Source organism: Mixophyes fleayi, chromosome 2 (genome assembly GCF_038048845.1).
Source record: "Mixophyes fleayi isolate aMixFle1 chromosome 2, aMixFle1.hap1, whole genome shotgun sequence".
NCBI classification, from domain to species: Eukaryota; Metazoa; Chordata; class Amphibia; order Anura; family Limnodynastidae; genus Mixophyes; species Mixophyes fleayi.
Window position 1 is genome coordinate 41,607,151 of NC_134403.1, and position 25,012 is coordinate 41,632,162.

A 25,012-nucleotide genomic window follows, 5' to 3' on the forward strand; every position below is an offset into this window, starting at 1 on the left:
TTTGGTTGTCTGAGGGCAGATACACACTGAGGATGATGATAGTCACCAGCACTAGCTAGCTGCTTCTGATTGGCCGATTATGAATCTTCTCTGAAACTGATAGGTGCTCTCGTCGTTGATTGTCCATATATTATATATTTTTTTGCTACTTTCTTTCATACACAAGAAGAAATATTATATATGCTGGTTTATTTTATTACTTAAATCAAACCAAAAAGCAAATGTGTTTTTCTTAATCAAAACAAATATTAAGAAAGGCACAGAAATCCACGATGTTGCGGTACCGTAATGTTACTTTTCAAGCGCAGCCGCAAATCCTTATTGAATATGCCCCTAAATGTTGGGATGTATGAGTGGGTGTAATAATGCCTGACATAAACCTGGTGCCCTGCTGCCATCACCGATTGCATATTGTGATGTGTACCCTCAGCATAGGGACATGAATACAGTATTCTTACGTGCAGGGTTTTATTTTAGTGTAAATTACATAATGTCCCGAACATAGCAGAGTGTAGGTGAACCAGCACCCATTGTGAAGGGTTAAGGTCGGGCAACACGGTGGCTTAGTGGTTAGCACTTCTGCCTCACAGCCCTGGGGTCATGAGTTCAATTCCCGACCATGGCCTTATCTGTGTGGAGTTTGTATGTTCTCCCTGTGTTTGCGTGGATGTCCTCCGGGTGCTTCGGTTTCCTCCTACACTCCAAAAACATACTGGTTGGTTAATTGCCTGTTATCAAAAATTTACCCTAGTCTCTCTCTCTCTCTCTGTGTGTGTGTGTGTGTTAGGGAATTTAGACTGTAAGCTCCAATGGGGCAGGGACTGATGTGATTGAGTTCTCTGTACAGCGCGGCGGAATCAGTGGCTCTATATAAATAAATGATGATGATGAAGGTTGGAACACGACAATGCAAATGCAGACGTTTGAGAGTTCCAAATCCACTATATGAGTATGTCAGCTCTTGGGTCAAAAAGTGTATTACCTAAAGTTATTAGGTGAACTATGCTGAAGTGTGAATTTGGATAATGAAAATGAAGTACCAACATATTTTCTTTATTTTCTTTTAAGAGGGATGGTCTGGCCCCCAGTCATTTCAGCACTGGTGACCGTACATCACTACACGTTTGCACTACCTATAACTTGTTATTATTGAACCTGCATGCACTTCTGCATGCAAACTTCTGTTTGCTGATTCGCCCACCAAAACTAGAGGCGGGAGAGATTGAGCTATAACAAGGTGGCACACCCAAGAGGGGTAGGCACCACTGTAAAATGGACTTATACCAACAGCAAGGCAAACAGGTGTTACAGGTGTAATTAGAGCTACCCTAAATATGCAATCATCTAGTTCTGCAGACTATAGAGATACCATTGTACTAGGTCTGGCTCTGTTATAGCGTTCATGGAGAAAGCAATGTCATTTGTATCCTCCTGCTGAGCTCTCACCGTACATTGGTACATGCGTGATATTCTCACATTAATACGTGAGTGTCACATACCACAACTAATGTGGTTTAGTGAGCTGGGCAGGGCGTTTGTTAACATTTGCTTAATTTGTTTGTAATTTTTGACAACTTTTTGAAATACCTCTAAAAAAAATGTTATCTTTTGGAGACCTTATCCACACAAACATTACATAAACTGCAATGACGCTACCTGTTCAATAGTTACAATGGACGAGTAAAGAGTGAGATATTTCCTGAAGTGAGTGTCAGCTCTGAAAACAAGTGAACCTGTGAGCACCAACTAAGCTTGATAATAGCAGGTTGCTACAGATATGATCTAAACAAAAAGACAATTGTCAGTGCTTATCCTTTACACTGCATATCTGTGTGTGCCTAGCAAAATAAAAACGATTAGGTATTAGTTCATATTTTGATCAAAACTTTTAAGCCTGCATCCCAGCGTCAAGATATGATCTGCACTACTAATTCTAACGGTTAACAAAGTGTAAAATGCTGCCATGTGAAACCAATTTATGTCCTTTATCAGTGGTCAAAGCGGAAATTTAGAAGTGGCAGTATGCAATATGTAATGTTAATGTAAGTGAATGGAATTTGATAATTGTACAATGAACGCAGGAGAAGTGGCGGTATGATGTACCATCGTATAGCTACCCACGTTTACCACTGTCCTTTACATATTTGACAAAGTTGACCTGGGATTCATTATTTTCATCACTGGTACCTGTGTATTATTTCACCTGCTGTGTCTGCATCACATCAAACCTGCACGTGCAGCAACACCTGTTTGTGACTTTAACCAACAGGATCTTGGGGTTGGAAAGACTGAGCCACGGTCAGGTGTTTGACCTGAGGTTAATGCCAGGTCAGAATTATGCAGAACAGATTATCACAAGGCACTCTAACACACAGGGCGTTACAGCAACAAATCATATGTTTGCTTTCATTGCGTAACCTGTGTTACACTTGTAAATTATTGTAGTTACTATATATATATATATATATATATATATATATATATATATATATATATATATATATATATATAATTTTACACACACAGTTTTTCACTGGTGATCACACATAGGTATGTTTTTTAAAAATTAAAGTTTGATTATTGTAAATAAACCTCTGATAGTAATCCAACTTATTTCTTCAGGTACAACATACCAAATTAGAACATTACAGTGTAGTCTACTATAACTGATGGGATGTTGTCAGTAGCTAATTTTGTTGTTGTTTGGTGAGGTTATCTGGAAGTTGCAGTGTAAATGCATTTGTACTTTTGAACTAAAAACAAAATACATATGATAACCTTTTTTTCCAGAAGAATAAAAAAATTAAGTTGTTGCCAATTACGCATATCAGAACACTTTTAAATAAATATTTATTTCTATGCTTATTGCTTAAAAAATATTACAATTTTTTTTTTATTATTATTATTATTTTCAAAATGTACCACACATTTCAAACTTGCCTCTGAAGGATCCAGAATTTGTGATGTGCAGACGATTTTTGAAACACAAAACCAAAAATAAAAACAGAGGAAAGAAAAAAAAAAAAGAGATAAATTAAACAGTATAATACTTTTCCCCATGTCGTTATTCGTAAAGATTTATTAGGTTCATTTTGCAAGTTGTTTGAAAGAAAAAAAAAAAAAATAGGGTGCTATTGTTTTATGACAGTTCACGCCGAAAGCAATTTCCATAAGACAGATCGTATGCTGAACCCTAAAAAGACTGCATTTTCTGGTAGGAGATATTGGGTACACAGATAAACATGTTTACATACAAGCATTATCCTGCTAACCTGGGTGTCGCATTATAACACCCACCACATGTTAATCAAGCTTTAGCGAGAATATGGGACAGTTTGCAGTTGCTGTTTGACATCTGTTAGTCCCCATAGCCATTCCTTATGTAGCTGTGAAAAATAAAAGGCACCTACATTTAATTTTACTGCACAGAGCCTTTAACTAGGACAAAACATGAGATTATATCATGCTCCTTGGAAATGTTCTAAATAAAAAAAAGTTAAAGAAAACGACAAAAAGTTTACCATCTGTTCTGTAATATGTAATAAGCAGGTAGATTATATATTTGAATATATAGTAAACCTTAGGTGCCTTTCAACAGCAGGTAAGTTTGAAGGTGGTGGAGCAATATAAGCCACTTATTGGAAAGGATCTTTCCTTTAAGGTTACAGCATAAAAAAATTGGAAGCCCGGGTCTGTCTAAAAATGGTTGAAGCAATGAGTTTGACAGTGGTGAATACTGGAGGACTGAGGGGTATTACTCTCAGCAGAGGGTGGTCGTTCAGTGCACTGCAAGCTCCTCCATACTGAAAATTATTTAAAAATAAATAATAAATTCCAGCCTATCTAAGACGACAAAAAAAAAAAACATAGTAGTGGGTTACAAATTGAGATGTGGGTTTGCACCATTCTTGTGTAACTCGGGGCTAAGCTACAAATTAATAGCGAGACCAGTGACAGCTGATTCGATAACTCTAATGCAGCAGATTGTACCCTTTACTGGGCCCAAGGATGATTGTTTTTTTTTTTATCCATCTGCCTAGAGATCAGCTGATTTAGAGTTACTAGAATAAGCCGATATGAGGTCGTAAGATGTGGTTGCACTTTAGCAGGGTAATGGGCGCAAAGTAGATTGTCACCTTGAGGGTCATTAGTGTTTTTGCTTTTTTTTTTTTTTTTTTTTTCTTTAATCCATGCACCTTAATAATAAACTTGCATGAATTTACCACAGGTTGATAATGGCCTTTAACAGAGAATGCTTACAGAGCCTAAAGCTTCGAAAATGCCTATCTGGCCTGTACATATTTCATTAAAAATAAACTCTATATAATAAATAAATATATAAAATAAATATAATGTTGCCTTTGGAATTTCTATAAATAAATTTAAGGTTTTTTTTTTTTTTTTTGTATTGTATTGTTTTTTTTTTTCCACTTTTGTTTCTTTTTTTTATTGTACGTTCCTTTTTTTTTTTTTTCTTTACGGAGAGGTCTTTGATTTATCCTCAGGGGGATGGCACCTCAATGAGCAATTAACTGAAGAGTCATTTTTATTTTATTTTTTTTAAGTAAGACTGCACCCGTCCATGCCTTTTGTAAAATGAGCGTACAACTTGAGCAGGCCTTCAGCCAAAAATCCTGATGAACCGAAGTATGGCAGCTATGCTGATATACGATGAATTAAGGGGTGATCAAAAATTTAAAAGCTTGTCTATTTCCCAGCATGCATCAGGCCTCATTCCTCCTTGCTTCTGCTTCTATGTTTTTTTTTTTTATTATTATTTATTTAATATTTTTTTTTTTAATGTTTGCTCTTTGCCTTGTTATAAATCAAGCACGAGTGGGCACAGCCTTTCCTCCGGGAGGACAATCCTTTAAGTGCAGAACAGAATCAGCATGTTCGATCCAAGCCTCCATCATATATTATGCATGCGACAAAGTTTGGCAACAGTGCGGCTGATGTGATGACCCAGCTAACCAATAAGAACCCACCAGTGAAACTTTTTTGATTTAATATAGTGGTTACTTTTTTTAAGGGCTCGAGTGAAGAAACTGTCTTTGTCAACTTTGGCTTAGAATATCTTTATAAAGTTCAGGTACTTTTTCAGGGTCCACTGGTCTAGGTAAAAAATGTGTAAATTTCTGATGCCGTTTAGTCCTATTCCCTTCTCTGGGAGTACCATCTTTATTCAATGCTACATAGTATCGACGTCCAGTGTCCACATGTTTATAGAGGTTCGATGAATACGTGTTGTACCAGTTTTCTTCAAATTGCTCTCGGAACACACACTCCTGGGTCAGCTTCTCCTGCAAGAAATAGACAAACAATTGTCATTCAATGACTGGTGTAAATAATATACAACCTATCAGTCCAGTGTACATCCTAACAATTGGTACTAATGCTAGCACACAGAAAACATCTGACCTAACAGACTTTGCATTTCCACAGCGAACAAGGATTTGCAGGCCAAGCTCAAGTGTTAGATATTTGCCCACAATATCCGTGGCTGACCAATTGCTTAGTACTACTTCCAATATTTTATGTGCAGAGTACCATTCAAGATCATTTCTCCCTACAAAGATGTAAGATTTTTTCTTCATGTTTTTATACGCCCATGTACAAGGGGAATTAGAAAGAGAGCACTTGTGTCCCTTTGCCTGCCGTCACAACACACAAACAAAAATAATTGCCCATGTTTGTGATACATTCTTCCCAACTGTAAAATGATCATCCCTCACTCCACAATCTATACAAGTCATAACCAAGTCAAAACAGAGAAAAAACAAAATACACCATCAATGGTGGCAGTTTACACAAATACCTTCTTAACTTAACTAGTGGAACCATAAATCCCCTATTTCTTGGAGCCTCACCACTCCCAAGACAATCAGCATCCTGAACTCACGGCTTGCAATATTGTCCAAGGTGTACTTTGTATCGGTGGTAGTCAGTTTTCCGGCCGCGGAAAACCTGACCGTACTTACCCCGGCAGGAGGAAACCGAAGAGCTGCTCGCCGACTGACTGAAATGAATGACTGCTCACAAGGATGACTTTTATTAATTGCGGCCCCTGTAGAAGCCGGCAGTGGTGGCGGACGTCACATTGAAGAGACTCAAGAGACTATACCGTGTACAAGGTACACGGTATAGTAATGGTACACGGTATAGTAATGAACCTTGTAGAGGCGTTGCCTCCTTAAATTATTAGCTGAACAAGTCTGATCACATTGAGTCTCTTCAATGTGACGTCAGTCACCGCTGCCGGATTCTTCAGGGGCCTCAATTGACAAAAGTCTACCTTGGAAGGTGTCAGTAAGTCGGCGAGCAGCTCTTCGGTTTCCTCCTGCCCGGGTAAGTACTGTCGGGTTTTCCAGGGCCGGAAAATGGTACTCAACCCCTTTGTATGTGGCTGGGCGCCTGTGAACGGACAAGTCGAACAAACTGAACCTAGGATCTGCCTGACAAGTCGGCAGAGGCAGATGGATGAAGGCTTCTGCAGGGCTCCATTTAGTTTAATGAATGGAATCCTGCTCAGCACATAAATACTCAAAAACTCCATGCGTGGTTCAAAATTGTGGGACACACGGGGGTAAATGTATTATGCCGCGGATTTGCAAGTCGCCGATATTCGATTACTTTGCATGGCAAATTTAAAAAACGGCAAGGTCTTTAAAGTCAAGTTTTGCCTTTAAAGACACTGCCGTTTTAGTTTCAGAAACATTAAATAACTTTTTAGCTCACTATTGAAGTTGTCATCTCATCTCACCGCTAAGTGACTCGCATATTTGCATTGAGGTTTTATATTTTGGTAAATTGTTCTAAATGTGCCCATTGTGCATGTGTGTGCAGATATTTTATTTGTGTGTGAAGAATGCAGTTATTTCTGTGTTGCTTACAGACATGGGACGTAGTTATAAAGTCTAGGAGCAACCCAAAAAAATGTTACTTTCTTGTTGTGCAATACTAAACATTTTATTCAGCAAAACTCCATATAAATCTCTCATATCCGTTGCTTTTTTTTTTTTTTACTTAATGTTCAATAGGCTAACCAACAATGTAATAAACATACGGTTTTGCTTACAAAGCGACAACTCAATTTGATTTAGGAGTACATTCAAGTGAAAGTGAAGGGTATAAATTTGCACTTGGACTGCAATGCTGCAATGCAGAGGGAACAAATGCAATTCATTTATTTTTTTGCATGCAGGAAAAAAAACTGCCTGATTTAGCTTGTGGGATACAAATATCAGGCAGCTTTATTCTCTGTGCTTATTCAAGATTCTAAAATCTATCATCCTGCCCACCCCTATTACAGATGTAAGAAAACTAAAGTGCACTAACTTCCTGGCTGTGACACCGTTATGTCCCTCGTCTCACTGTCCCAACTCCGCATCATGAAACCTGGCTGGGAGTTTAGGCAATTGGACGTTGACTAAGAATCGAAAGTACCGGATGTTGCAAATTAGTGTGGTACCAATTGTAGAACTATTTAAATATAACGGGTCTTGGTCATGAAATACTTTAATTACATGTTTTTAATTATCCAATTCAAATGTCCTTTACATACACATACACGCATATATAATGTGCATATTATATACATCAATAAATATGAATATGACTGCGTCACTACCTATCTGCAGTGCATCTTTCCCATAGACTTGAAATTAATTATTGGTAATGTTTAAATACTGTTCTAAATGTTTATACGTGCCTGTGTGACTAATATATATATATATATATATATATATATATACATACACACACACACACACACACACACACGTTAACCCGTACATGATACTCATGCATTCTAGTCAAATCAAGCTACTTAGGTTGTTAAAAAGGTTCTTGTCATGCATTTGGGGCTAGGCCAGGCCTCCACAGGGGAAGAGCGTTACTTCCCGATGCAAGCGCCCTTTTTTAACGTGGTTTTGTCCACATGTCACCACCTCTTCATTTCTCTCCATCACCTCATCCTTCATCTGTATCGCCACATCTTTCCAGATGTCTATCCAGACACAGGGATCTTTCTCAGCGATCCTGAGTATCACACTCCTCTCGCTCTGTCACCCCCGGCAACCACCAACCACTCCCCACTGTCACCCCCGGCAACCGCTCCCAACTGTCACTTCTCCTTCAAGAAATATATATATTTTTTTAAAATCTTTATAAACACTTTTAACAATTAACAAATTAAAAACATCTTAGTATACCAAATTTCAGCCCTTTCTGAGTTTTTTTCCCCACACACACTAAGAATTTAGTAGGTCAGTGTATAACTCCGCCCAGCAGGTGGCGCTGCAGCTTGTTTTTTTTTTCACACACACACAGACTAACACACGCCACTAGGCTTATATATATTAGATATTGTGGCAAGAGCCCGTTACTGCAGAAGCACACGCGAACAACTTCTTCCTTTTTATGATGCTTTATTGTCAGGATGGTAAATGTTTTGACACCGTATACTTTCACAGCAATTATGGAGACCCTAAACGCTAGCTATACATAGACCAGCTCTCTCTCAGGACCAGCCAGCTTTCCCAGCGTTGGTCTCAGTGAACAAGTGGCACAAACAAGCTTTTATACATGATACTCCTCCCCCAGCCTTAGCTTGATGGACAGATGACACACCCACCTTCTCTTTAAGAGAAAATGCCCATCACTGGCTCTGTTTCAACTAACAGACCCACTCTGTCTGTTTGCTAAGAGGAAGCAGCTTTAAATCATGTAAGTTAACCAACTTTAAACTACACATAAGTCTTTACTTGGTTTAACCTGAATCTAGGTGCATAACTGCGCCAATGCCTTACTCTGCTTGTATGTTTTCTTTGCATATTGTCAGATAAATGCCTCCCTTTGTTACTATATATATATATATGTATATGTATATATTATATATAATCTGCACTGCAATAATCTGGCTATCAAGTCAGGGCTTTGAAATCCCCTTACTATTTATTTAGTTCAGCTCTGACACAGATTATGTGTCAGAGCAACAGTTCTTGTGTAGTGTCTGACTCCAGCTCCCTATTCCCAGCGCCTTTTCCTTGTTTCCAGTGAATTCTGTGCTTTGTGCCTTTCTGTTCTCCTGTGTATGACCCTGCTGCCTGACTAAATTTGTGAATCCTTCTTTGGTACCTGCTCTTTGGTTTGATTCCTGCATTTGACCTTGGCGTCTCCTCCTGACACCAGCTCCTGATATCTTCTTTGCACCGACCACGGTTACCCTGACTATGGCTTGGATCTCCCTTCTGTACCGTACTGCCTGACTGTGTAGCAATCATGACCCGCTGACTAAGTTCCCTACCTCAACTCCTATTACTCATGGGACCGCGATCTGCGAACCTCCGGCGGAAAAGCCTATACAACCTTCCAGCGGTTCTTGGCGAAGACCAGGGTGTTCGTTAGACTCAGCACCTTGGAGAATGCCTGTTCAAATCCTGATAGGTCGGCTACTTCTGTGGGCACAACAGATGTGGCGCAAAGGCGTAACTTTGCTGCATGGCGGGAGCCAAAACGACCAGATTCACCCCCCACCCCCTCCTTTCTTGCAATTCACCTCGCCACTGGGAAATATAAGGTAAGTATGAGCTACTGGCAGTGAGCATCAGTCTAAGGCAAAGTCTCCAATACCAAATAAGTAATGGATAAAAATGATTGTTTTAGCTTGAATGTGCTGTTTACATCAGACGCTGTATATGCTGTACTGCTCTTTAATGACCGGTGCTCCTAATGCTTTTATAATATGTACTGATTGGAGGACTATTTCAGAATTTTAATTATTTATCTACATGGATGGTGAAATGCATTATTTAATATCACCAGAGGAATCTCTTAACTGGGACTGACATGTACAGTGCTGTAGAGGCAACGAGAGTGCTCTTACACTCCTCCAACCCCCTTTTGCAAAACTGCCTTGTGTTCTCCTACAAAGTAACCGTCTGTTCCACACTGTGTTTTCAGTAAAGGTTGATTTGATAACATGTTGTAAATACTGTTACACACATATACTGTAACTAGAGATGCACAATGTTTTCAGAATGAAAGGGACATCGCCATCATTCCAGCTCTATTTATAGACCTAATTTCACAAAAGCAGTGTCCCCAAAGGTCCTGAGCAGGAGACCATCTAAAAGGCTTGGACGGTTCCTTTCACGCAGTTAGCGGAGTTTTCAAAAGCCCGCCCCATGGGAGTTTGTCACTTATTCAAAATGGAAGATAACAGGGGGAGGGGCTTCAACAACCCAGTTTGAAAAAAAAAAAAAAAAAAAAGGATGGATCTCTTAGATCTAGAGGCACCGTGGGGCCCACCAGATCAGAGAGTAGGGGGTGCAGGTGGAATTTGCTTGTTTAAAACTTATCGCACCAAATTTCATCCAAAACTCAATTTTGCTTCCTTATAGCATGCATAGCTTGGGGTCACGGTTGCTATCGCTATTCATGAACAAGTTAAACAAATAAAAATAATGACAAAAATATTTCCAAACAGAATAATGCTAACCAGGGAGGAGAATTCAAACGAAATAATACCATTTAAAAAAATCGATATACTTTAGACACAAACAAAACACCAGGGCGAGAAAATAAAAAATGTATATTATTTTTTTTCTGTATTTGTGACAAGTAGAACTTTGCTGGCTGACACAATGGAACATTTAATTTAGTGACCACGGGACAATACGGCCATTGTTTTGATTTTGGAACACTGAAGAGATGCTTGGAATTGTTCGACTCTTTTACTTGACGAGAAATATTGACACGTCCCTAATGTCAAATGATTTACCAACATAGCGCTCTATTTGTTTCCTTTGTTTGCTACCCTTTGTTTACATATTTTTATATTATTGGCAGTTTTACTGTTCCTACATTTTTTGCTTTTCTAGTATTTTACAAAATATACTAAGTTAGCATACATGAGACATACAGAGTATGGCTTTTCACCAAAATAGGAGCTATACGTGCCTTCACAATTCAAGATTTAAAAAATCAAATTTATTCAGATTTGTTTATACATTACTTTGTGGATGGTACTGCAAGTTTCAATAAACTGGGTCCTTTTGTCTTTTTGTGGGCTTTAGTTATCCAAAGGAGAAAAGCCAGTTTTTTCCCAAGGAAAAAAATGTTTTCCCATCTATCAAATGGTCAAAAAGATTAGCCGGGTGTCGTCGGCAAAAGTTTCTGCATACCAAGCATGAAGCAGTTTATTTAACAAGGATCGTGGCAATCCTTCTCCTATCGCCACTTCGGGTGGTGATTGCAGAAGAAAATCAATGAACAAAATGGTGTATCAGTTCAATAATAATATTATTATTATGAAAGTTATAGGGCGGGCAAATAACTGTCATCGAAGGTCAGGTAAAAAAAAAAAAAAAGAAGAATTCTATATAGCAGCATATTTACATTTACTGCTTATTGTAAATGTGGATAGACAGAGCTAGCAAACCTTTTAATAAAATGAAAAGAATGAGCCATATTTAATAATATGGTGCACTGTATAATCCATATCAAACCAATGAAGTGTCAGTTTTCATTTTCTAAACTGCAGCAGAACCATAAAAATGATAGCGCTAACCTCATCAGTTGCTGTTGGTTATGGCCAATTACACCACATTAGTAAATCATTGAACTTATCACAGCAAGCATTGTCATCAGTGTGATGAACATTGATCTTGTGTATGGTCACGTGGCCAAACAAAACAATTACAACAGTGATTGCTGGATACACAGTATCCATTTGGTCTTTAAATTAGCTAGGTTTGATTCAAAGCACGATTGCTGGTCGTTACATCGTCAGAACAATCCCAGTTCTCAAAATTATCCAGATAGAATCCCCTTTTTCGGTTGGGGAGAGAAACATAACATAACGTGCCTTATATCAGAAGCATTGAAATTCACATTCTTTGAACTGAAGAGGTCCTTGTCTACCCAGTAATGAAGAATACAGTGGACGGCATAATACTTGGTTCGTTTCTAATGTACATTCTTAGTCTAATAAATCCCAGCCTATCACATTAAACTGCACATAATTGTGGCAGGAAATTGGCCCATACATTGCAATCATTTCCTCGTCATTACTTTCTACACAGATATGTGTTAAACTTGCTTTATGGTAGGCGAACAATTATGTATTGTTCATTATAACATTAAAGGGGTCTGTTTGCAGAGGCTGTATTCCACACATTTACATGACAGATATGCTAAGTGATTTGTTGAGTACACATCTAGGTGTGTGAGAACCTTTGTTCACTGGTACCAATTCACACATCACAATTCACACATAGGGGTGTGCATACGTTTTGCCTTCAGTAGGTGATGGGGAAAAAGCTAATTATTCAGCAACACTACAGCGTTAAAAATACACAAGGATATGCCACGTTTTTCAAATTTGGGGCTTTGGAGACAAAAGTAGCTAGTTGTCTGAATACAAAATGGAGGTGGTTTGGTTTGGATGTGGATTGGGCTAAACATGGTTTAAAGGAATTGAGTTTTCACCTTCAATCTGGTGTGTATGTCACATAATGACTCAATGAACACAATTTGTGCAATAAATGCATACTTTAACTATACCATATTTAATAATGACATATCTCTCATTCTCCTATATCAAAAGTGGGGTTTGGTTTAATTATCATAATCAATATTTACATATATATAGCGCCAACATATTCTGTAGCGCTTTACAATTGGGGACAAACATAGTAAACTAATAAACAAACTGGGTAAAACAGACAAAGAGCTGAGAAGGCCCTGCTCACAAGCTTACAATCTATGGGACAATGGGAGTTTGATACATTAGGCTAAGGCTAAGTCTACATTTTGCATTTCGGCCCAGCCAGGCTGCAAAGGTAAAAGTGACTCAGAGGCTAAATGATCCTGTCACACAACAATGTTGGTCAGGGGATAGTTGTCTTGTGTGAAATTGTGTAACGGGTGGTAATAGAGTAAGGTAGTGAGGTTAAGAGTGTGGTTGAGGAATATTATAAGCTTGTCTGAAGAGGTAGGTTTTCAGGGAGCACTTAATTAATTAATTTATTTATTTAACTGGGTAATGCAAATGCCCTTATGGCTTCCTCTAAACACCATTCAATACAGGGACGGGCTGAGAGTGCAATGTCTGCAGATCCCTTTCAGCAAGCCTGCGTGATCCCTGACTGTGTCCCCTGACAGGAAAGTTATGTCTGAGGCATACTGCTTAAATGCTCCGTGTTGGCCTATGTGGAGGGGTCTTCACTCACTTTTGTTTTGAAAGCCCTCAGGTTACTTTATTATGCAAGTTCTGCTTCCCTTTCTGTGCAGGCCTTAAGCTGTCTCACCCCTAGGACATTATCAGACACATCAATGAAGATCTGTGCGGAGGGGGGGGTCGGGACAGGACACCAGCAGGGGATTGACAGCTTTGATTTATGGTGGACTCCTTACAATGCGGTGTATTCTTGTGGGTTTCAATTCGTTTGGAGTACACATCTGACTTTTGTCCATCTATCACACATTAACTTATCCAGCAGCACAATCCTGTGACTACCCCCTCAAACCTAGACATCATCATTTTCCTTTCAGTATGCCCAATAGTTCCACCAGTCTTTCAAAGAGGCACAAAAAAGAGTAATATTGCTTTCTGTTTAAAGAGACATTTTTTAAGAAATGAAAATCTAATAACACTTCACACATACATACATACATACATACATATATATATATACACACATACATACATACATACATACATACATACATACTTGCATCAATGCAGTCAATATAAAAAGATCCAGCCTGTTTCATAACCAAATACATCGCTAAACCATATATGCCAACTTTCAAAACTTCTCACCCGGGAGACGTTGTTACGTCACCATAGCCCCGCCCCCACTATAAAATGCCGAAATTAACAGCATTGAATAACGGGGGTAGGGCTTAATGATGTAATTAAGCATTCAATGCCGTGAATTTCGGCGAATCTGGGAGGTTTGCCTACTAAATTCGGGAGCCTCCCGGGAATTTCGGGAGAGTAGGCCAGTATGCACTAAACTACTTTATTCATTGTATGCCAGTTTCATCCAGCAGTCCAAAAACATATTGGGAGGTTAGTGGGCTTCGGTGTATATTTGGTAGGGAATTTGGATTGTAAGCTCCAACGGGGCAGCACTGAGTAATATAAATGGAGCTATATAAAGAATGATAATGCTACAAGGCAGTGACAAGAAGTGACACAATGGCAAGGATGAAGTGATGGATACAAGATGGGATAGTGGACTAATAACAGTCAGGAAATGCAGTGGAAAACACATAAAATTAGGAAAATTAGGAATAATATATGACAGGGGCGAAATGTTTATCTGAGACATTGATTTGCAAGTGGTGAAATTTTAAAAACTTACCGACCCATACAGTTCCCCTTTCTCGTTCATTCCCAGGTACAGTCCACTCTCCACACCTCGAATGCTGACCAGGCCGACTGCTATACTAATAAACTCCAGAATTCCTAGAAATACAAATGATAGAGCCATGATTGATTGGATGGTTTACACGGAACGTTTCCCTCTTTTATACAAATGTAACAACATGGTATTACAGGGTCCCAATTTTATTCCTGCTATCAAACAGCAGATCCCTATATCACGTCTAACACTTGTACAACAACGGTATGGGTCACCCCTCAGACCTGTAACCTGTAAGATCAACAGAGGAAATACAATAATATACCATAAGCATCAGTATACAAGTACACTGCAAAACAAATATTAACACTTTATTACATCAACCAACACTATTATAAATTTATGGTTTTGCAGGAAGAAATGATAGTTATTGGAGTTATTCATATTTTGGTACACAAGGCTATGCCTGAGTTTGCTTCCTGCACAATCCACATAAATTATCCAACAAACATAAGTTATATAGCGCCACTATTTCTGCAGCGCTGTACAGAGAACTCACATCAGTCACGCGAGAGAGACAGACAGACATTGAAATTGATATCAGCCAATTAACCTACCAGTATGTTTTTGGAGAGTGGGAGGAAACCGGAGCACCCGGAGGAAACCCACGCAAACACAGGAAGAACATACAAACTCCTCACAGATAAGGCCATGATCTAGAATTGAACTCATGACCCCAGTGCTGTGAGGCAGAAGTGCTAACCACTAAGCCACTGTGCGTGTGAACATTTTTTTTAAAGAAAAGTTCTTACTTCTGCTCCCCAAATCCCCATCATTCATGTTACCTGCTCCCAATTGCACTTCTCCCTTCCTCTTCTCAGACACCCTCATCTGAACCACAAAACTGCTTCCTTTTCCAAATAAATGTCTATCAGACGTCCTTTGTGGTGTAAAACAGCTTCCCTCAATCTCTCGCCCAAACTCCTGCTGTGGATCTCCCACATGCAAATCTCTGTCACCCTCCATAACCTGTTAAAGTCGACAAGGAAAACTACCCAGCTATCCTGAAAAAAAAGGGGTAGAACGTATGTAGGCATGATATATATAGAGATATATAATATATATATATATATATATATATATATATATATATATATATATATATATATATATATATATATATATATATATATATACACACACATACACACAAACATTTAGTACAGTATTTAAATATTACCAATAATCAGTGCCTATGCCCCTACGCTTTGTATCTTGTATACAGATGATATTGAGGAGTTAATCCACCAAGTCTATGGGAATGATGCATTGCAGATAGCCAGAGAGAGTGTCACAGTCCTCTTACCAGCAGCACACTGCAGCCAGCCCAGAAATCCCCGCTTACATCATGCTGTGAGGTGACTGTGCAGGAAAAAGGCTTCTATTTTTAATCCCAGTGAATTAGCACCTAATACATTAATACAACAGAATGCTTTTTATGTCCTAGAAGAAAAAAAAAAACACAAAAAGGAGGCAGGAAACATGTGACTCTCCAGCCGCAGCAGGACTACAAGTCTGGGCATGCTGGCACTTATAGTTCAACAGCAGCTGCAGAGTCACAGGTTGATTGTTTTATTACTCACCTCACTAGTATACAGGGTTTGACACAGAATAATGGGTAATGAGTGACAAGTTCTTTATACACAAACCCAGACTTAACTACCAGTCTAAAATACCAAGCTATTAGCAGAAGCTGGGTGTTTACAGGTTAAGGTGGATATCATGGTTAATGTGTTATTGGTACTGAAACTGATGGCAATAGGACTTTGATACAGGTATTATTACTCCTAATTGTTCTATGAGGTTTGCATTCGCATCTCAAAGAAATTACTAAAAAGCATATATATATATATATATATATAGTAAGAATCGTGATATCAACTCACACAAGTATCTCTTTCACACAAGACATAAACCCATACTTGCCAACTCTCCCGGATTGTCCGGGAGACTCCCGCATTTTGCGAGAGTCTCCCGGACGAGTGTGGCAATCTCCCTGATAGGAAGGGGGAAAAATTTAGTTTAAACGCCGCGATTCAACCGGAATCGCGGCGTTTAGCCCCGCCCCCCCTGTAAAATGACGCGATTTGCGTCATTCCGTCACGGGGGCGGGGCCAAAATGACGCGATTTCGCAGCCCCGCCCCCTGCACGCCCACGTCCCAGCCGGCATCTCCCGGAAACAGAAAATAAAATGTTGGCAAGTATGCATAAACCAATAACACACGAAGATGTTATCCTGCAACCTGTAAAAGGCACTTTAACCCCCCACACATTACAATTTTCCTGTTTAAAGTTATCCTATATGGATGCTATGTGAATACTAGTATTTTAATGTTGGGGCTGGAGGGAGGCCTAATTATTAAATGTAGCTTTTGATTTGAGTTTTCTACATTTCATGCACTCATTTTTTTCCCCAAATAGGGCCCCCAGCATTCCAGGATCCACAGGGAGGGGAAGCAACAAGAACAGGTAGGAGAGAGCAGGACAGTCTGTCAACTGTATTTTTCGATATTGGTAGTTCCTCTACAAAATGTTATTAAATAAACACAAATATGTATATATTGTTACTGGTTTACTACTGCCAAATTTAGTTGCTTATTTTGTCCTACTTTCTATGTATTAGTCAAAGTGTACCCATCACTCGTACACAGAGTAGGCAGCAATTATGTGGGTGAATAATACCATACCTTCCAACTGTCCCTGGACAATCCTGATTTAGGGCTCTGTCCCACCCAGGGACATGTTTGTTCCAAGGGTGGGAATGTTGGGGGACAGGTGATGTAATGAGTAGTCTAGCACTTTACAGCCCTCTGGTGGTATAGTCAAGTGTGTACTCATCCCGCCTCCTTTTGTGTTGGCCCTGCCTACAGTTGATTTGGTCCCACCTACAGGAGGCCACTTCCAGAATTTTTTCCAGGCCCACTTTTAGTTCCTAATCTGCTCCTGCTCATGCCTTAGTAATGTCGCTAGTTACTTTTGGTTTAGGCCACAAATTGTCTTCCTCTATAGCGCATATGTGAAAGGAGCACTTTAAAAAAAAGAGTGCACAATATTAAAGCACATACATTGAGAAAGCAAGTCACATCTGACTAGTATAAAGCTAGCTGCTTTTGGTTTTGGCCCCCAGGGCAGATGGGCCTGGTAGCTACTGCCCTTTGCTGCCCCTTTGGACAATTTATTGGCAATCACCTTACAAGCAACTGACACAAAGCAAATTTTAAATTGGGCGTATGGATCTCTATAAAGTAAAAGAAGGTAATAAATGCTGCTATACCCACAATAAATTAACATGATAGAAGTGCAAAAATTAAATAAAAACAAACCTAGTATTGAGACATTGGTCAGTGTCTCAATCAAACAGCTGGCAAATGAATTGCAATTAGCCACAGTGACAAATCTTCGCAGACAGAATATACACAAATGTTCTATTTTCCACCAGATATAAGATGAGTAGCCTGCAGCCGGGATTGTTCTACAAGGACGGCTACATGTGCAAAGGAAATGCACAATTGGGGCATGTTAGGTGTGTGACGTGTGGCAAATGTATTGACACAACTTGACCTTATTTGCCAAGAGCAATTTTAAATCTGACTACGAAACACTTCAGAATCCTTTATTGTCAACACTTTGCCTCTCGTTCGTGTTGTCTCATAAATGATTCATGTGCTTTACACATTTTATCTAAGCGCTTGAGACACATCTGAACGGCTTGCTCTGCGATTCCAGGTCCTTGCACACAGGCTTTGCATTCATTTTATCAGCGCTGATTGGCTATCGTGTCAAAGCTTTCTACACTTCAAGAGTCCAGCACCTTAAAGCCTCCCTATGCTATGCACACAGCAAAATGATTAACTAGAGTCACTTACTGGTTTTACATTTAACTCTCTAAAAATACATAAGTGGTCTTTGAAAATCTACCCTAAATAAAAATAAAAAGAATCCACTTTAAAGGTAACATTATCATTTTATAGTAGTATATATTAATAATTCATACAGGGCAATGTTTATAACATTTCCATTAAATGTTTAAACAGAATACTTCATAGAAAAGGTATAACAAAAGACAGGACATCACTGACTGCAGCCAATCTTCCCTCTAAACTGAGCCGTATGGAAATGAAAGTTTAAGAATGATGTAATGAGAATACAACTCTGCAGGGCTGCATTGAGAACCTGCTGATCAGTGCAACCCTGTACAATTGATGCCGGGTCCTTTTTCCTTAATGGGTGTCTAATAGTAACAGGAAATAGTAGCTGGATCAAAGCTGGACTGGAAATAACATTACAGTTCCCACGACACAGCCGTACACAACACAAATAACATTAAAGAGAAGCACTGACCAGGTAGTCATTTTTTTATTTTTTTTTTAAAGTTAGAGAATTTTATCCTCTATAATGTTCCTGCTTTTATTATACTGACTACAGTCCAACTCATCATATGCTCGACATAACCCTCGAGTGTTCATGTTCCATAGGCCAGTTGTACTATGCCAGTTCTCTTGTTCTAAATTTTGGATGTTATTCTCAGTATCTGCTCTTTTTCTTATATTACATACATACATATTATATATATATATATATATATATATATATATATATATATATATATATATATATATATATATATATATATATGTACAGAGTTAAATCGCTCATAATGTTAGCATAATATGTAATTAAATGCTAATACACAGGTGAATTCAATTATCTATTTGCGATTAGGACATGGTTGAATTTGTCCTTGAGCACGGCTTTGGATAATCCATAACAATACAGTGGATAATTAATAAAGTTACAAATACAGTCCTATTTTGTATCCTTCATTTAAAATTAAGGAGTCACTTATCCAAGATTCAGGAATCTGCTGACTGCCAATTCAAATATGGTCTGGATCTTAGAATTCAGCCATCCAGCCCAGAATCCTGAATTACCTATTGCTTACAGGAGATTCACATTACTGATAAGACTGTAGGCCCACCCTGCCTGATTTTAATATGCAAATTAGAATCTAGACTTCGCTTTGAATTAAGCAGATTTTTTTTGCTTAAGGATTCAATATCTGGCTGAACACTGAATTACGGATTTGGTGCTTCCCTATTAAAAATGGCATAACTAATAATACATAGTCAGAAAAACATTAGAGGAATACAAAGAGCACGATGACAAGTCTCTCTGCCTTTTAGCATCTTGCAGTATAAAGCTTTGCTCTTCTGCAAGAGAGTTGTTCACTTTTTAGGGGGGAGGTGGAAAACAGCTTTTTGAGGATTTCTCCATTTATATTCCTTTGTTTAAGGACCAGAATATCTGTCCAGCGATTTCCACAGTTTGCATTCACATATTACAATCGAATAATTCACTTCGATATTACAGGGTCCACAGTCTCCCGAGCCTCATAAAAAAGCACTTACATGGATTTTTGCACAATTAATTTTGAATCTCTTACAAAATAGACTATGCACTAATCAATACCAGTCATGTGCTGTGTAAATCTAATAAGGCACGGGTTAAATCCCCAGGGAACAACATGTGCAGCTCAAAAAATGCAGAGATGAAATAGAGGGATGCATTCCTCAAATTGGTCCATGCATTATTCAGGGCGTGAATGGTCCGTGTTTAGGATTGCTGGCCTAAAAACCACACTCATTGTTTCCATTTATAAAAAAAAAGAATGTATGACTTAGATCTGTATTTAATATCATTATTTCTTCCACTGACTTAACTATAGGAGTATTAAACGTAAGCTATTAATTGTTGCTGTGTTCGGAGGTAATCAGAGATAATTCTAGGTTCTAGTGGTTATAACATTAATTGCTTTATAAGTACATATTTTCATAGTTTGTTCTAGCGGAGCCCAAAGTACTCTTTTACATTGGAACAATCCAATTCTTAGAAGATATATGTCATAATACTTATATTATACATTTAGTTTTATGCGGCCTACAAGGAATCAGTTGAGCAGCTCTACATTCATATCATGAATGTAGCCATCATGCTGCGCTACTGTTGACGTCAAAGTGCCAACAGTGGAGTGTTACCCACGGAGTCAAAGCTTAGATAACTTATCACAATATGCCCAAAAACCTAGACAGAAAAGTTTTGTGCTATGCATAAAGTATCGCATAGAATCTATTCAGTTATACCAAACCTCCCAACTGTTCCTATTCAGACAATTCTGGGGGACGGCCAGTGCCATCCCGATAGCTGGGACTTTTGTCCCGACTCCCAAGAATGCCAGGAGACATATCCCATACACCATGGTGGGCAGGTTCATGGCAATTCTCTCGTGTGTGGTAATTGAACTGTGTTTTTAGGGGATGGGAAGGGACTTGGGGCACCCTAGTACCATACCTCCCAACATAGAATCCTGAAAGTTCAACAAAATAAGTCCTGCCCCTGTTCTGCACAAACCCCACTCACAAATGGGCAAATGTTTTAAAAACTCCACCCACTTTCATGCTAAGCCCCACCCTTTTTACGGCCCATAAATCAGGCAGTCCCTCTAAAATCGGAACCAGTGAGAGCTATGAGGTACTTCAAAAGCAGTGACAAGACCTTGCTGTAATGCAGCCACGCCCCATTCTTATATAACCACATCCCCTTTTCGGATCGTGTCACTGTTCAGACAGCAGTAACACTTGGGGGTAAATTCATCAAGCTGCGGTTTTGAAAAAGTGGAGATGTTGCCTATAGCAACCAATCAGATTCTAGCTGTCATTTTGTAGAATGTACTAAATAAATTATAACTAGAATCTGATTGGTTGCTATAGGCAACATCTCTATTTTTTCAAGCCTGCAGCTTGATAAATATAACTCTGGGAGTTATATAAGAATACCTTCTATGGTATAGTACTATTTATAATATTTCAGTGAAAAGAGAAACACATATTGATATTCAAAACAAAATACCTTTGCTAAAGCTACAATGATATAAACAAACACAGACACCTCAGTAGACTTCCAGACACAAATCATTATAAAAGCTAATTTATCACAGAAAAAAATAAAAATTAAATAAATAAATAAATAAATAAAAAAAGTGCAAGAAACCACTAAAACTCACAATGACACATGGAGGTTACCAATTATGTTCATTTTCAGCACCCAATACACATGGCTGTAAACAGAATGTAAATGTGTAAACATCTCAGACATTTTGGCTATCAGAGCATGACTGAAGGCACTTCAGAACAATGGAACACAAGCCCTGTTTATACTGTCTATATACCCTAAGGCATGCTAAGGCATCACAAACTGTCAAGTGTACAACTAGGAGCCAAATGCAGGGTGCAACGAGAAAAAATAAATGCATGTTCTTTGACAGAAAAAGGAGAGAGAGGAAAAGAACAGGCAAAACAGAAAGTTATTAGAACATAGGAGAACATTTATTTAAAAAAAAAATCAAATACAGCTTATAAACATGGATACTTGAAAAATATCTGAGAATTTGACACAATTTATCTTCTCATTGCGCGCACTAAAATTGCGCCAACTACAGCAGTGGGGGTCTATTAAATAAACGATTTGCGCTATATAAAAATGTAACAGAGGGCATTTCATATAAAATCCTCTGTACATTTAACAGTGTTTCACATGTAACTGATTTTCTGGTCTTTCCTAAGCCTCCTGTTGTCCCTTTTGTTCCTCGATTTGTGCTGCCTGCGGACCACACACTGCTCTCCAAATGTCTCACAAATAATGGAATCCATACGGACAGAGGCATGGAGAAGTGTGGTAGGTTCGCTCATGCAAATATCTTCAATATGTTATACTTGGATAAGCTGCATGTCACTTTCCATTTTCTTTAGATTCTCCTCCATCCTATTTCTGACCTGTTTGGGAGCCAAACATTTCGGATGGACACTGAGGTACAACACACAGAGGGCATCTACTTACTAAACAGCATATTTTTGATTACAAAATGTTTTTTGTTACATTTTACAGGTAATACAACTTTTTTAAGCATTTCCCCCCACTCAATATTATTGACATCAATTAGCTTAAGCAGTTCTACACTTCTCTGCTTGGTAAATAAAGTGCATTTAGTTACTACATAGTCACTGTGAAAACTGGAGATGAACAAGACGTATTTAATGCAGGCTGCGGTTTGCTGTGTAGTGACTTTAACCTGCGTTAATTTCCTGCATATTCCGTTTATGTCTGGTAAGAGTGGCTGCATACAAAGACATTCATACTAGGAGGCCTATTTATCAAGCCTTAAACCATGTGGATACGGCGGTTATTTCTGCATGGTTTAGGCATTTTTGAGTATAGTAGCAATTCAGCAAATGCCAAATGCAGGAGAGATCAGAGGTATCTCCTGCATTAGGTAAAACATCACATAATACCGCAGTCCACATAATTTTCAATGGGGACTGCAGTCTGGTTAAATTCATCAAGCTTTGAACAGCTTGACACCGGTAGCCATTCAATCCTAGGGGGTGAGTGAGTGTTGCAGAAGGGGGATCTTCGGATCTTCCGACAGCCTTCCTGATCTCCCCTGCACTGTTTAACAAATCTGCCAATTGAGCTAGACACTAGGTCGCACATGCACAGTAAAGACTCTGAGTTAGATTGTAAGCTCCAATGGGGCAGGGACAGATGTGAGTGAGTTCTCTGTACAGCGCTGCGGAATTAATGGCGCTATATAAATAGATGATGATGATGATGATGAGTTGTTATTGGAAAAGAGTCATTACTGGGACAGCCTTCTATCGGATGCGCTGTCCTGACATGACTAGAATAGTAAATTGCTGTGATGACAGGGGATACTTAACAGGGCAAAAATTGGAAGATTGTTAAATAGGCCCCTAAAGGTCTAAAAAAGTTGAGCTTAAAAACACGAGCATTTGGACTCAATGCTCAGTAATTTACTAACTATTATATATTCAGAAAATGTACATTTTATTTTATAGGCAATAATAAAGTATCTTATTTCCTTTTAAATTACAATTCATTATTAGTAACTCTTAATTTAACTAGGAGTCCGAAGCTTGGCAGCTAGACCTAATCAGGGACATAGGCTGATAAAATGAAGCGCGTCCTGCTCTAGATGTACATTACTGACATATTGAAGCACTATGAATTTTAAAGACAATACAGTTTTTTTTAACAACACACATGTTCTGTAAATGTATAGACTAAAGCAGTGATTGCTTTGGTCTGTGGGGAACACTGTTTACATTCACATGTTTGATAAGGTTACGCAAAAGACATTAAAACATATTGTGGACATAAGTACTACCTATACATTGTACTTTAAATATATTTTCTTTAAGACCAGATAATGTACGAAATTGGCTTGGAGGACTCTGGAGTCTTAACAGGTTTGTCAACTGTTATCAAATTTACGTACAGTAAACAGGACGAACATATTTCAAGTGTCAGTAGAACAATTAGAGGCTACTAAAAAAACATACTAAAAAAAAATCTGTGTTGTAGAAGTTGAGAGAGAGAGAGAGAGAGAAAGCAAGTGAGAGAGCGATAGAGAGAGCAAGCGCGTGAGAGAGAGAGCGAAAAAGCGAGCGCGAGAGAGAGCGAGAGAGAAAAAGCGAGAGAGAGCGCGAAAAAGCGAGCGCGCGAGAGAGAGCGCGAAAAAGCGAGCGCGCGAGAGAGAGAGCGAAAAAGCGAGCGCGCGCGAGAGAGAGCGAAAAAGCGAGCGCGCGCGAGAGAGAGCGAAAAAGCGAGCGCGCAAGAGAGAGCGGAAAAGCGAGAGAGAGAGAGCAAAAAAGCACGAGAGAGAGAGCAAAAAAGCGCGAGAGAGAGAGGGAAAAAGCGAGCGCGCGAGAGAGAGCGAAAAAGCGAGCGCGAGAGAGAGAAATAGCGAAAAAGCGAGAGAGAGCGAAAAAGCGAGCGCGCGAGAGAGAGAGCAAAAATGCGAGCGAGAGAGAGCGAAAAAGCAAGCGAGCGAAAAAGCGAGCGCACGAGCGAGAGCGAAAAAGAGAGAGAGAGCGAAAAAGCGAGAGAGAGCGAAAAAGCGAGCGCGCGAGAGAGAGAGAGAGCGAAAAAGCGAGCGCGTGAGAGAGAGCGCGAAAAAGGCGAGAGAGAGAGAAAGCGAGAGAGAGAGAGAAAAAGCGAGAGAGAGAGAGAGAGAGAAAGCGAGAGAGAGAGAGAGAGAGAGAGAGAGAAAGCGAGAGAGCGAAAGCGAGAGAGAGCGAGAGAGAGAGAGAGAGAGCGAAAGCGAGAGAGAGAGAAAGCGAAAGCGAGAGAGAGAGAGAGAGAGAAAAAGCGAAAGCGAGAGAGAGAGAGAAAGCGAAAAAGCGAGAGAGAAAGAGAGAGAGAGAAAGCGAAAGCGAGAGAAAGCGAGAGTGCGAAAGCGAGAGAGAGAGAGAGAGAAAGCGAGAGAGAGAGAGAGAAAGCGCGCGAGAGAGAGAGAGAGAAAGCGAGAGAGAGAGAAAAAGCGAGAGAGAGAGAGAGAGAGAGAGAGAGAGAGAGAGAGAAAAAGCGAGAGAGAGAGAGAGAGAGAAAAAGCGAGAGAGAGAGAGAGAGAAAAAGCGAGAGAGAGAGAGAGAGAGAGAGAGAGAGAGAGAGAGAGAGAGAAAAGCGAGAGAGAGAGAGAGAGAGAGAAAAAGCGAGAGAG

At 39.2% G+C, this 25,012-nt stretch overlaps 1 protein-coding gene across 2 annotated transcripts in view; it reads right to left on the reverse strand.

The window, feature by feature from the left end:
• Positions 1-3,061: 3,061 nt before the first annotated feature.
• FGF9 (fibroblast growth factor 9) overlaps positions 3,062-25,012 on the reverse strand; it is a 122,439-nt gene continuing 100,488 nt past the window's right edge. For both annotated transcript variants that reach the window (XM_075198862.1, XM_075198861.1), the window contains exons 2-3: positions 14,376-14,479; positions 3,062-5,303 (exon numbers count right to left, since the gene is read on the reverse strand). In XM_075198862.1, coding sequence (XP_075054963.1) covers positions 5,058-5,303; positions 14,376-14,405 — 276 coding nt within the window. In that variant the 5' untranslated portion in view covers positions 14,406-14,479 and the 3' untranslated portion in view covers positions 3,062-5,057. The remainder of the gene's footprint in view (positions 5,304-14,375; positions 14,480-25,012) is intronic.